This window comes from Silurus aristotelis (genome assembly GCF_946808225.1).
Source record: "Silurus aristotelis genome assembly, chromosome: 8".
NCBI classification, from domain to species: Eukaryota; Metazoa; Chordata; class Actinopteri; order Siluriformes; family Siluridae; genus Silurus; species Silurus aristotelis.
In genome coordinates, this window is record NC_139581.1 from 19,589,944 (window position 1) to 19,603,401 (window position 13,458).

The 13,458-nt window shown below is 37.5% G+C and overlaps 1 protein-coding gene across 1 annotated transcript; it reads right to left on the reverse strand.

Moving 5' to 3' along the window:
- Window positions 1-363: 363 nt before the first annotated feature.
- Window positions 364-4,292, reverse strand: LOC310730319 (uncharacterized protein). Its single transcript, XM_083549196.1, has 8 exons — window positions 4,144-4,292; window positions 3,734-4,042; window positions 3,613-3,654; window positions 3,214-3,525; window positions 2,597-2,738; window positions 1,037-1,083; window positions 832-944; window positions 364-722 (listed from the first exon to the last, which is right to left on the reverse strand). Exons 1-8 carry the CDS (start codon window positions 4,202-4,204, stop codon window positions 573-575), a joined length of 1,176 nt encoding a protein of 391 aa, XP_083405322.1. The 5' UTR covers window positions 4,205-4,292; the 3' UTR covers window positions 364-572.
- Between the last annotated feature and the right edge of the window lie 9,166 nt (window positions 4,293-13,458).

Here is a 13,458-nt window from a genome sequence, read left to right on the forward strand (position 1 = left end):
CACCTGAGTTAAATATATGAGTGCCACAGCAAAGGGTCTGAATACTTAGGACCAAGTGATATTTCAGTTTTTCTTTTTTAATAAATCTGCAAAAAGGTCAACAATTCTGTGTTTTTCTGTCAGTATGGGGTGCTATGTGTACATTCATGAGGAAAAGAAATGAACTTAAATGATTTTAGCAAATGGCTGCAATATAACAAAAAGTGAAAAATTTAAGGGGGTCTGAATACTTTCCGTACCCACTGTATATGGGTTTATATAATGCAAAAAAAAACCTGCATTCATAAAATTCTCTTTAATAAAAGGTGGACATAATAATGATTAAGCCTTGTAATAGGTACTAAATATTTTATTAAGAACATCACTAATTACACAAACTAATGTAATGTAACTTGAATATATCATACATTCATATCATAAATCATATAAAAAAATATGAAAAATAAAAGCAAGAAATAATAAAGCATGTTATATTTTTTATCTACAAGCACTACAATTATAATAAAACTTTTACACTTCTAATGGCTACCATAATACTGATATTATTTTAATTGCTTATGTATAAAAGTAGACTAATTAAGTGCATCTGTGGAGTATGTGATGACGGCATATTCGGAGGTTGTGCTTAATTTCCTGCTGACCTCTCTGGGGTGAACGTGTAGTCTGTCTGCAGAGCGACAAGCTTGTAGATGAGATACACCTGGGGCCTCTTCCTTCCATCTCTGCACACACAGGAACAGAATAGCTTTTTACTTTTTATGCCTTAATGTCTGTGGTGAGTCATAGTACATGTTACTGCGTCTATACTGCAAATATAAATGCTGCTCTTACAAGTCGGGGATCTCTTGGAGTTTGTCCATGGAGTCCTGTGAGTTCTGGAATGCTTGAGCCTCTCACAGAGATCACAATGTCGGCGTAAGGGACTTCATGATCACTCTGGCAGTCTAAAAGAAAACGATTATAATTATAAGCTATTTGTTTCATGGCTAAGTTTCTTAGATTTTACTATTTAACGGCAATTTCAAATACAACTCACCTTGTGCTATGGGTTTGAGGATTGTTCCTCTATTTTTGATTCTTGTGCTTTTTGAAAAATAAGATAAAAGTAGTTAGAAGGTTTCATGAGTGGGCGTCTGAGAAACTATTTTCAATGGTCAAATTTGCACATATTAAGTTTACATATTTTTTAAATAAAGTATTTTTTTCTTATATTACAGCATTGAGTGCAGTCATATTATTTTTAAATCTGTCAACCCCAAAAGTAAAAATCACAAATTTCATATTTTATTTACATTTTCAATAAAAGGCACACTATCTACTATCTACAAACTATCTCATTTACATTTCTAATGTAATTCACTTATAAAAAGAAAGAAAAACATCATCAATACTTGCTAATTTAAAGGAACTATAAGGTTGTAATTGAAAATAAGACACTTTTCATTATCAGCATCAGTTTCTGTCTCATACCCTGAGGTAAAAGTCAGTCAGATTGAATTTTTTTTTTACATCTCATAACTAGAATGAGCTGTTTGTTCACCAGTGTGGAACCAGTGTGGAAATATTTACTGATTAATTCAGTCAGTTCTGTTCTGTTGTCTAAATTGAAGTCTATCTATTATTTTAAAAATAAAAATAAAAATTCTCTCCATTTTCATTTTCGTTTTGATGCTGATGTAATGGCGCAGGAGCAGTGCAGACAATGTGAAAGTCATTATCTGTTTCTAATCTTCAGCAGATAAATGTTCAACAGCAATCAAAGCCTCAGTATGGACTGGAACATCACCAAGTACAAGACACCACCCCCTCAGTCTGTGGAAAATCAACAACTGGCTGAAAATCTGAATGTGTTTTACTGCAGGTTTGAAAAGGCCAGTCTAGCACCCGCCACTCCCTCTGATCCGCACTTCACACATTCACCTACCCTGTCTGCAACCCCCTTCCTTCCTCCTACTCCATTCAACCTGCGCTTGAGGATGAGAAATGAGTCTTCAGAAGACAGACGACTAGGAAAGCTTCAGGCCCAGATGGTGTTTCAGATGCATCTTCACTCAGATCTTCAATAGATCACTATACACTGTACAGCTGTGTGTACAGTTCGGCCTTTGATACCATCCTTCCTGATCTTCTCTCAGCCAAACTGACCCAGATCTTCATGCCCACCCCAGTCAGCACTCCCCCACTCACCATCATGAACAGCCCAGTAACAACAGTGGAGTCATTCGAGTTTCTGGGTACCACCATTTCTCATATAACCCAAATAAAATAGTCATATCTTGTTTTGCTAAAAAGATGTGTAATTACATTTTAGTAAATATTTTAGAATATTATTAGCAGAAAATATATTTTCCAGCCTTTCAAATTTGAATACCTTTTTTTAAACTAGGCTACAACAACTCATGACTTTCCACTTGTATATAGGGGACAGGTCATGGGTGGGTGGATGGGTAGGTGTTAAAATCACGTTTTAGTTTTGAGAGAAACAATACTTTAGAGAAAATGAGAGTGAAAGCAAGCAAATGAGTGAGAGAGTAAGAGAGAGTAAAAGCAATAAAATTCCATTAATGCGTTCCAGCATTTTAATTGTTCATCTTACTTCTCATAAATGGCATCTGATGAATCCTCTGCATCCAAAGTATTCCCACTCTTTTTGTAGCATAGATATATCAGCAGAACTAACAGAATGACTGCTACAGACATTGTGGTTGCTGCGAATGGCCTGATCCATCCAAATTCGTCTGAAAATTGCACCACAGTTATTTATTTACCGAGAAAAAATAATATAATGATCATACATGCACCTTAAAACATACTATTAAGAAATATATTTAATTGTTAGTATTAAGAAGGGCCTCACACTGGTTCTTTAAACACATTTCTATGTTGTCTGTTTAGTGTCTATAGGATCTTTAAGATGAGTATGTAAGGTACACGGAAAGTATTTCTCTGGGCTCACACAGCTCTGGTTACTATGCCTTCTAATCCAAACAGGAACAATTTGAGCTCAGTGTGTATATATACTTGTCTGTTATCTGTATTAAACTGAAGAAGAACATATGCACCATTCTGTGTGCTGTGTAATTCTTCCCTGATCAGAAAAGACACCACGGGCATCGTAGATCGTATGGAAAACCTCTCCAAGAATTATGTTTTGTTTGGGTATGTAAAAAAAAAAATATATATATAACCATTCTTTAGCTAACGACAACTCACCATTTTTAATGACATTGATCACAACACTAATCTTCTGGCTTGTACAACGCTTGTTTGTGTAGCATGTGTACGTTCCTTCATCTTCTTCTGCAATATTATTCCATTCTACCAGCATGCCAGTGATGGCAATTTCTGTGAGATTTGCATCATTCCTCATCCACTGGCCGTCACACTGTTGGCTGGTAGAAAGACATTCCAGTTTTAGTTTGTCTCCCACTGGCACTCGGATGGAATGCGAAGATAGACCTTTGACTAAATCGTTGAGCTTTAACTCATTCTGATTTTGGTAAATCATCACTTTCATGACTACATCTGAAAAACAAAAGCGAAAGCGTTGCTGAGTCATTTCGCAATGTTTAGAGTCTATGTTAAATGAGTAATGCATTTTTCTTGACTTACCTAAAGCCGGTTTAGTAGGGATGACTGCTCCTGTGATCTCATCTAATATAACAAGATTATGAATGAAGACCAAATAAACACCACAGAAATGATCTGAAGCCATGGTCTTACAAGCTCCTACCTTGCATTTGAAGTGATATGTGCCGCTCAAGGGTACGAGGGAGATCGGGATGATCATTCTTCACAGAAAAACATGAGTAGTTGTACAGGGTGTGTTCCAGGGTCAGATTAAGAATTTGCAAATTTACATTGCAAAGGTCTTCACTCATGTTTTTTTCAGATGAAGTCCAAAAACAGGTGCTACATGCCAGCCCGCCTTCCTGTTCCCAAGTTCCACGGACGAACCCAGAGGAGCAGGTATACATGCAGTCTAAAGTAAGATGTTCTCCTAATCTAGCTTGAATAATTTCAGTCTCTTGGCACACACCATCTAAGAAAGAACGATAAATACATTAGCAGGCAGTGAATAAAACAGTCAAATAATAACATCTTGATTGACTACTTACTAAAAGAGGGCAATAAAAAAAATACCTTTGATTCCAAAATAGAGCAGCAAAGTCACATGAGACAGAAACAGCAGCATGGTAACCATTGATATATTCTGTTTATGGAAAAAGTTCAAATCTTTTTTGTGACAAAAAGAAATGAAACTTTGGAAAGCTTTGTTGTGCTCCTCCTTTTGAGGTTGAACAATTTCGTTAAAACTACCTCCAGGAAACAACAGCAGCTGAAAAAGCTGCGGTTCTCAGAGGTGGGAAGAAAAAAATTGCAATCACTTTGTTACTATCTTTATGTCTGACGGTCACGTTTTTCCACTGTATATGTTTCATTCTTACTTAAAACCATTATTATTAAGCCAGGTTACAAATAATACAAAAACCTCATACATTTTTAACTTTCTCTTTATTTTTTGTTTTCAAATTTAAACACAATCTCACTAAATTTCTCTGTACTTACATATTTGTTGGAAGTGAGCTTTCATCATCAAATATCAGAGTTCACCTAAACAACAAATTGCTACACCCAGAATATAACCAGATTATTTATTTACAAGTGTATTTGCACTGGTGTGTATTTGAGTGAAGAATTTGGGTATATGTGTCATTTCTGTTGCGTTATAACATGAATTCAAGTCAAGAAGTCAAGAATTGTGACTTAATCTGATGCACAGATATATAAATCAATAAATGTGTTAAGGTATTAAATATATTAAATACATTCAAATGTAAAAAATATTATTATTATTATCATCATTGTTATTATTTAAATAATCCAGTAGTAATCTTTTATTTATAAGAGGCCCATTTATTTTTTTTGGTCATGTGATTACGTATATAAAATATAATTATACTTTTCCAGATCAAACAAACAAATAAAGAAATAGATCATGAATATATACTTAAAAGAGACTTAGTAGCACAAGCCATGAATGCGGTACAGTATTTTTCCTACATAATTATACCCTGTTGTCTTTTTCATGACTAATCAACATCTTCGTCTTCAGAAGATTGCTAATTATTTTTCCGACTGTACATGGTCATTGGAGTAGAAACTTGGGTTGGTGCAGTTTGCAGAAGCACAGACGAGCCAAGTTGCACCATGATACCTTGCATTGCCATCTGTTAGTGGGTGTGAAAAAAAAAGAAGAATGCAAACAGGAAACATCCTACCTATACTTTAACCACAAAACAAGCTCCCATTCAAGCAATTCACTTCTTATCATTGTTTCTTTATTTCTTTTGTGCATCAACAGAACATTTAACTTAAACAATTTCCACAGAATATCTGCTTAGTTTTTTTTCTGACTCATTGTTTAATTGTACATTTTTTTGTTTTTACATTGTAGCATATTTTATGCATTTGCTAAAGCAACTAATGAATCTGTAGAAATATAAAACCTGGTTATTATTATAAACAAATAGATTAGATACTGTAGCATCCTTCCTCTGAGACTGAAAAGGCAGTAATTCTAGATGTGCCCATGTCCACCTCCACACCCAGCGAGTGCCTGAATGGCTACTGGAGGAATTGAGTTACTTGGTTTGTATTTCACTTTCAATTATTGAGGCCTCTGTGTTTTCTGATAAACCCAGTGGGTCTACTGGTTCATGCAGCAGAAAATGTCCAGATGGTACAAGCAATGAACAAGGTGTTTGGATGTGGTTCACCATGTACCGGTGGTTTGCTGTCTTTCTCATCTGCCAAGTATGGCCAAGTAACCACCTGAGGATACACAATATCCTTGTGTCAGGTAGGCAAGAGCAGCATGGCACTGAACAATTCTTCCAAAGACTTGTTTAATATTGAGCATGCATATTAGATGTTCCAAACGGGTATAATTTTTTTTTTATGTACAGGAACAGACATAAGGGCTGATACTCTGAACTGTATAAGGCACTGTAATCTTACTGAAGTCACATTGTGTCCTGAGGGATCTTACTTCTCATCAGGGATTTGCTTTGAATGTCCTGCAGGGCAATAGTACGTAGGAAATTTTATTCTACAATATAAATGTAATATATATTAATGTCAAAATGTTAAATGCAAATTAATGTTCAGACTGTTATCTATGCTGTATTAGCTGCTTCGGCAATGTATCTGCACCTAGAAAATGCCCATCAGGCACATACAATCTCTACCCTGGGAAAAGCAGCATTCAGGATTGTCAGGTATCAAACTAATCTACAAAATCTATACATAATAAATCAAAATATGCAGTAGCGCCAGTTTGGATAGGATTAGAACCTATATATTTAAAAAAAATATATATATATATTTATATATTTATTTATGCAGTGAAATGCAGTCTACCAGAAGTGTAAATTCTGCAATTGTGCAAATATACACATGCAGATAAATATGTAAATATATGTAAAGCATGTAATGTACATATGCAAATATACTGTATATACAATTATATTAGTGCAGGATGTGTGGAAGGCAAAATATGTGGGATATATTCATTACAATATTATTAATATTATAGTTATATAATAACAATAATATTAATATAGATGCAGCAAATTAGAATATGATTATTATCCTTTTCTGGCAAAGTTCTAATCATGTTCTCAAATAAAATGTGTGAAATATGTTGAACAAACAGTCCAAAAACAACCTTATCCTGAGCACCCATGTAAATAAATGTTGCATATCTCTTCTGACATTCTAATGCTCTGAGATCTTAATTTTCCATCCATTACAGCCTTGTGCTCCAGGTTTGATTAGTACAGAGGACGGTGTAGATTGCAGGCTCTGCCCTGCTGGATATTCCTGCGACAGAGCATCAGGCACTCTCTTAGCATGTCCGAATGGAGATTATTCACCAGAGGGCCACACCCAGTGTCTCCCCTGTCCCTTTGGTTTTGTTTGCAAGGATAGATTACAAAAGAAGGTATGTTTAAATCATAAGCTACCAAACCTGGTAGCTTTACGAGGCAATGGTGTTTCTTACCTTTGGCTCTCGAAATGGATCAATAAAGAATAATATGATTGTGTTTGTGGATGTACTCTTGTAGTGTGGCCTTGGAAAGGAGCCTGACCTAAACCGAACGGACTGCACAGAATGTCTTAAAGGCTACTACTCCACTCTGTGCAGTGCCCAGTGCGAGCAGTGCCCAGCCGGTAAAATGGGAAGATCTTTGCTTTATCATTAATTTAGGTCCATTTGATCACTTTCACCCTGGTTCACCAAATAGTGAAACTTGTGCATCTGATCACTTTAGTGCATTTGATCACCTACTTTCACCTGGTTTCATCCAACCTCCGAACTATCTTCCTGAACAAAATGTTTTATTTATTTCTCCTCCCATAGGTAGTTATTGCCCTCACAATGGAATGTCTCAGCCACTACCATGTCCAATGGGGCAGTACACAGATGTAGCAGGCCAGAGCTCATGTAAAATCTGTAATAGTAGTGTAGCCTGTGCATCCATGGCCAGGAATGAATGGCAGCATAGCGAGAGGAACAGAATGTCTGTCTCCTGTCCACCTGGCACACATAGACATGGAGAGGGACCTGGCTGTAATATTTGTCCTTTTGGTGGGTTTTAAAATTTTTTAAATATATCATTGATACACAGTTGTTACTCCATATCATTATTGAACAAATATTTAAATTCATGTTCTTGCCCCTATCCAACAATTCTGATTTACTTCTAGGACATTATTGTGTAGGAAGTGTTGCTATACAATGCCCAGCTGGAACATATGGACCAAAAGAGGGTCTGCAGAGAGAGAAAGACTGTACTATTTGCCCTGCAGGTATGAATTCTGGATAACAAAGATTATTATAAGAACATTTATTAAAAAATCTGACAGATGATAAGAAGGTTAGTACTGTAGGTTAGTAAAAGGTTAAAAAACTTTAACATTAAAAAAAATATTCTTACTATATTATTAGAACACAGCGGTTACAGTTAGAAAATCTTACAAATCTTACAAATGCTTACACATTTACAAAAGCTTCATAACATATACAGTTTTTTATCAAAAGTATTCATAAAAAATATACATAAATGTACATGTTCTATACATAAATATCAATAAATATGTATGTAGATAGATAGATAGATAGATAGATAGATAGATAGATAGATAGATAGATAGATAGATAGATAGATAGATAGATAGATAGATAGATAGATAGATAGATAGATAGATAGATCCAAAATTGTCTGGCAAAATTCTTGAAAAAATAATTCTTGAAATGTTATTATTTTTGGTTACAAAAGAGAACACTTAAGGACTTAAGTTTAAGGTTTCTTGAGTCTATATGTTTGCAAATACAGTGTCATTCGATCTCAGACCTATTCTTGGAAATGCTAAAAAATACCCAAACAAACTGAAATCATGAAATCCATCTAGCAAAACAAGTTAAGTACAAGGTTCTTTAAGGCTTTTAACACTCAATGAAACCATAAAACCCAACCATCTGCAAATATTGCTGACATTATTGGCAAGAAACTTTCTGACTTTTTGTTATAACATGGCCAAGTCTGATCATAGCCCAAAGAGGCAGCACATTTTATCATCCTGAGAACACCTTTCTCACAGTGAAGCATGGTGGTGGTAGCATCATGTGTTGGCTATGCTTGTCAGCTGATCAAGGTTAAGGAAAGAGACTCAAGAATAATGTATGATGCTGTAAATGCAGTCAAACATGGTTCTTATATGTACCTATGTGTCATAATAAAATATGCATTTTCAACATATTTGTGTTTTGTATATTGTTTAATTCAATTGGTAATAGTCCTAATTTCAGTAACGTAATGTGGAAAGATTTATAATTAAATAACTGAAAATGTTGTGTGAATTGGATTCTTAAACCAGATTGAGATGTACAGCTAAGTGTGATGTAAAAAGATATGCTATACAATTTGATTGCACTTCTTAAATGAATGTGATTTCCCCCCAGGGTTTTACTGCTTAGAAGGCACTTCCCGGAGGCCCAGTTCTCAGTTTCTATGCCCCCAAGGTTATTACTGTGAAGAGGGCACCGCTGTGCCACACGGGTCACCTTGCCCAGTTGGTACCGCAGGAGGACAACTGGGTCAGACAAGTAGGGCAGCTTGCAAGAGGTGTGCTGAGGGTCGCTACTGTCCCACAGGTAAAGTCATATACTAATACATTCAGTTGTACAAACATCCAAATACATACGTTTGCTTCATGAACAATGTTTTCTAAATATCTTGTGTTACCGTTAAAGTATAAATTGTCATACCACCAGCAATCGTAAATGACTTACTTTTAAACCCACATGAACTATATTTATAGGAGCTCATGTTTCCTGCCCTCAACTGTTTCCTTGCCTCTTATCTGTAGTGTGTGTGTGTGTGTGTGTGTGTGTGTGTGTGTGTGTGTGTGTGTGTGTGTGTGTGTGTGTGTGTGTGATGTGGGTCAGGCTACTGAGGAGATGGAAAACTTCCCTGTTCTAAGTTCCTATGTTACTGTTCCTGTTTCAACTGTCACCTACTACTGCTTTAGCTTAGTTTTACTCATAAATATTAATTGTTTTGAACAACTGAGATAGTGTTGTAATTTATTTATAAGGTATGTATGTTGTAACTATTTACACTTGCTGTTTAAAGGCTCAGTGCCTAATTTCAGTGGTTTCTTTACTGGATGAATAAGGCTCTGCAGGTCCAGGTTTGCTCTGTGCCAGAGGCAGATACTGCCCAGCAGGGACAGTCATAGAAGTTCTATGTCCACGAGGCACCTTCACCCCACATCAAGGCGCTCTGAGTGAGAGCATTTGTAATTCTTACCAATTTGTACCTCTTAAAGCTGTTCTAATGATCATTCAATCACATGCATTTTATAAATTCTGTAGGTGTGAAGGATTGTCTGAAGTGCCCTGCAGGTTTCTACTGCCCAGAAGGCACAAGTGACTCTTTACCTTGTCAGCCTGGCACTTTTAACCCATTGGAGGGGCAGGATGCATTGACAGATTGTAGACCGTGTTACCCGGGCAAGGCTTGTACACAGGTGGCTCTGAAAGCTCCTGACGTTGAGTGTATGCCAGGGTAGGTCTTATGCTGAGTGAGTCAGGTACAATTTTAATTAGTGTAAAAGACCTGTAAAAAATATTTTAATTACATTTCAGCTTTGTATGCCCACCCGGCTCGGCACGACCCAATGACCCTGCCAATGCTTGTCCACCTGGAACCCTGAGCAATCGAACTGATCTGACTGATCGCTCTCAGTGCCAGCTGTGTCCTGCACGATATGCCTGTCTGCGAGGTGCCAGTCTACCCTCTGGGCTAATTCATTTTTATAAGAGCCATAATTCAATATTTTATCGGTCTTTTATTAGTCATTTATTCTTATCTCCCACTCACTAGGCACTGGTGGCATTCAGAGACCTCCACTCTTCTGCTTTGCTGGGCATTACTGCCCAGTTGGCACCATGTTCCCCACCCAACACAAATGTCCAGCAGGCACATGGAATGAGCGCAGTGGTCTGGAGTCTGAAAGCGAGTGCCGACCATGCCCACGAGGCTGGTACTGTCTAGCTGGTGTAGGCGTTCCTTCTGGAAGATGCAGTTCAGGATACTACTGCCCTGAAGGTAGCACGAGACACTTTGTTATAAGCATTTTTTTTTTAACTCACATCTTAATGAATCTTAACCTGCAGCAAATTTACATCGATACTGTTTTTCTTTTCTTACCCTAAACTGAAATAATTCCTCCCATCAGGAACAATGTATGGTACCCAATTTCCTTGCCCTAGGGGAACCTACAGCATTAAAATCGGTAATGGTGGAAAGGAGGATTGTGTTGTATGCCCTGAAGGCTATTACTGCAAGGAAGGTTCATCTAAACCCGTACCCTGCCCTCCGTAAGTAAAAGAACCAGTCAACCTTCCTTAAGCGTTATGACAAATGTGAGCTGGGACAAGATGAAGTTTGTTGTCTATGTGTCTAGAACAACATTTCGTCAATTTAAAGGAGGCCAAAGGCCGGAGGATTGCACTGTGTGTCCAGCTGGCTACTTCTGTCCCCACTCAGCCACAGTTTACCCCAGAGTGTGTGGCACAGGCAGTTACTCTGTAAGCACAGATTAAACTACAAATATATTTTGTAGCTTGTAAAATACTCTTACTGTGGCCAAAGTGTTCTTTGTTACTGCTATTATTCCAATTTGACTTTCTCCTCTCTCAGGATGAGGGTTCAGAGGAGTGTCTGCCATGCCTACCTGGTCACTATTGCAGTGATGAGACCACCAGTGAAGAGGCCATGCTCAGAGTGATGGTGTGCCCACCTGGTTTCCTGTGTTCCAAAGGCTTGGATCGGGATCCCCAGCGCTCAGCTGTTCTATGCCCTATAGGCTTCTACTGCCCTGGGGGTGGTGTAGTAAGTGATCTCTAAAGAGCAACAAAAAAAATAAACATCCTTATTATAAATATTGCGGTACGAAATAAATATTGTACATAGTTTTCAATGAATTCATAGGAAAAATAATTGATCTTTGCACATTTTTTCTGATTTGAATGCCTGAATGTCTGTTATCATGATCAGGTGCCAATAATTCTAGAAAGCATTATATGTTTTATCACTCATTGCATTCTCTACATGTCTGCTTTGTACAGAATCCAAATCCTATACCGTGTCCCAATGGCACCTACAGTCGGAAACCAGGACTGCGGGACCCTTCAGACTGTACTTTGTGTCCTTTGGGAATGTACTGTTTCTCTCAGCAACCCCAGGAACATCCAATTACTAACCCAGTGAGTCTTTATGTATATAATATTTTGATCCCACTTAAACTGAAATTTGAAAAAACATTGCATCAGCTTTTCCTCCCAATTAACCCCACTATTCCTGTTGAAACTAGGTATGCCATTTGAGTTGAATTTAAAAAGTAAATCCAGGAGCCTTTTTTTTTTAACCAACATGCTCTTATGTTTAAAATCCTCCTTTGTCACTAACCACCAAACAAGCTTATATAATCACTGAGATGGCCTTTATATCATTGAAAGATGCTCCATATTATTTACTTGATGTTATTTTGCTTATTTTCACAACTCAAAGTCTAGACAGAACTGACTGTTCTTTAATTCCCAAGAACTCAGCTCGACTTTAAAAAGGATATTGTGTTTCTGCCCTCGACAAAACTTAAGGCCAATAATCTTTGGCAGTTATCTGTTATCTCTCTGAAGTCTGAGTTTTTGCTCTACTTGCGATACTAAATGTGAACATATTTTTAAATTAATGGCTTGAATAAATGCTCCTTTATTAATTCTTTTGCACACACAAAGATTGTTTGGTCTAGCTAATCAACTTGATTTGATATTATGCAATAGTGATGCCAGTTTATGTCATTTAAAACCTTACTGTTTAAAGAAAATTTTCATATATATACACTCACCAGGCACTTTATTAAGTACACCTGTCCAACTGCTCGTTAATGCAAATTTCTAATCAGCCAATCACATGGCAGCAACTCAATGCATTTAGGCATGTAGACATGGTCAAGACGATCTGCTGCAGTTCAAACCGAGCGTCAGAATGGGGAAGAAAGATAATTTAAGTGACTTTAAACGTGGCATAGTTCTTGGTGCCAGACCGGATTGTCTGAGTATTTCAGAAACTGCTGATCAACTGGGATTTTTACGCACAACCATCTCTAGGGTTTACAGAGAATAGTCCGAAATAAAGAAAATATCCAGTGAGCAGCAGTTCTGTGGGTGCAAATGCCTTGTTGATGCCAGAGGAGGAGAATGGTCAGACTGGTTCGAGCTGATAGATAGGAAACAGTAACTCAAATAACCACTCGTTACAACTGAGGTATGCAGAAGAGCATTTCTGACCGGACAACACGTCGAACCTTGAGGCGGCTGGGCTACAGCAGCAGAAGACCACACCGGGTGCCAATCCTGACAGCTAAGAACAGGAAACTGAGGCTACAATTCGCACAGGCTTACCAAAATTGGACAATAGAAGATTGGAAAAACATTGACTGGTCTGATGAGTCTCGATTTCTGCTGCGACATTCGGATGGTAGGGTCAGAATTTGGCATCAACAAAATAAAAGCATGGATCCATCCTGCCTTGTGTCAACGGTTCAGGCTGGTGGTGGTGTGGGGAATATTTTCTTGGTAAATTTTGGGCCCATTAGTACCATTTGAGCATCGTGTCAACGACACAGCCTACCTGAGTATTGTTGCTGACCATGTCCATCACTTTATGACCACAGTGTACCCATCTTCTGATGGCTACTTCCAGCAAGATAGCACACCATGTCATAAAGTGCGAATCATCTCAGACTTCTTGAACATGACAATGAGTTCACTGTACTCAAATGGCCTCCACAGTCACTAGATCCCAGCACCTTTGGGATGTGGTG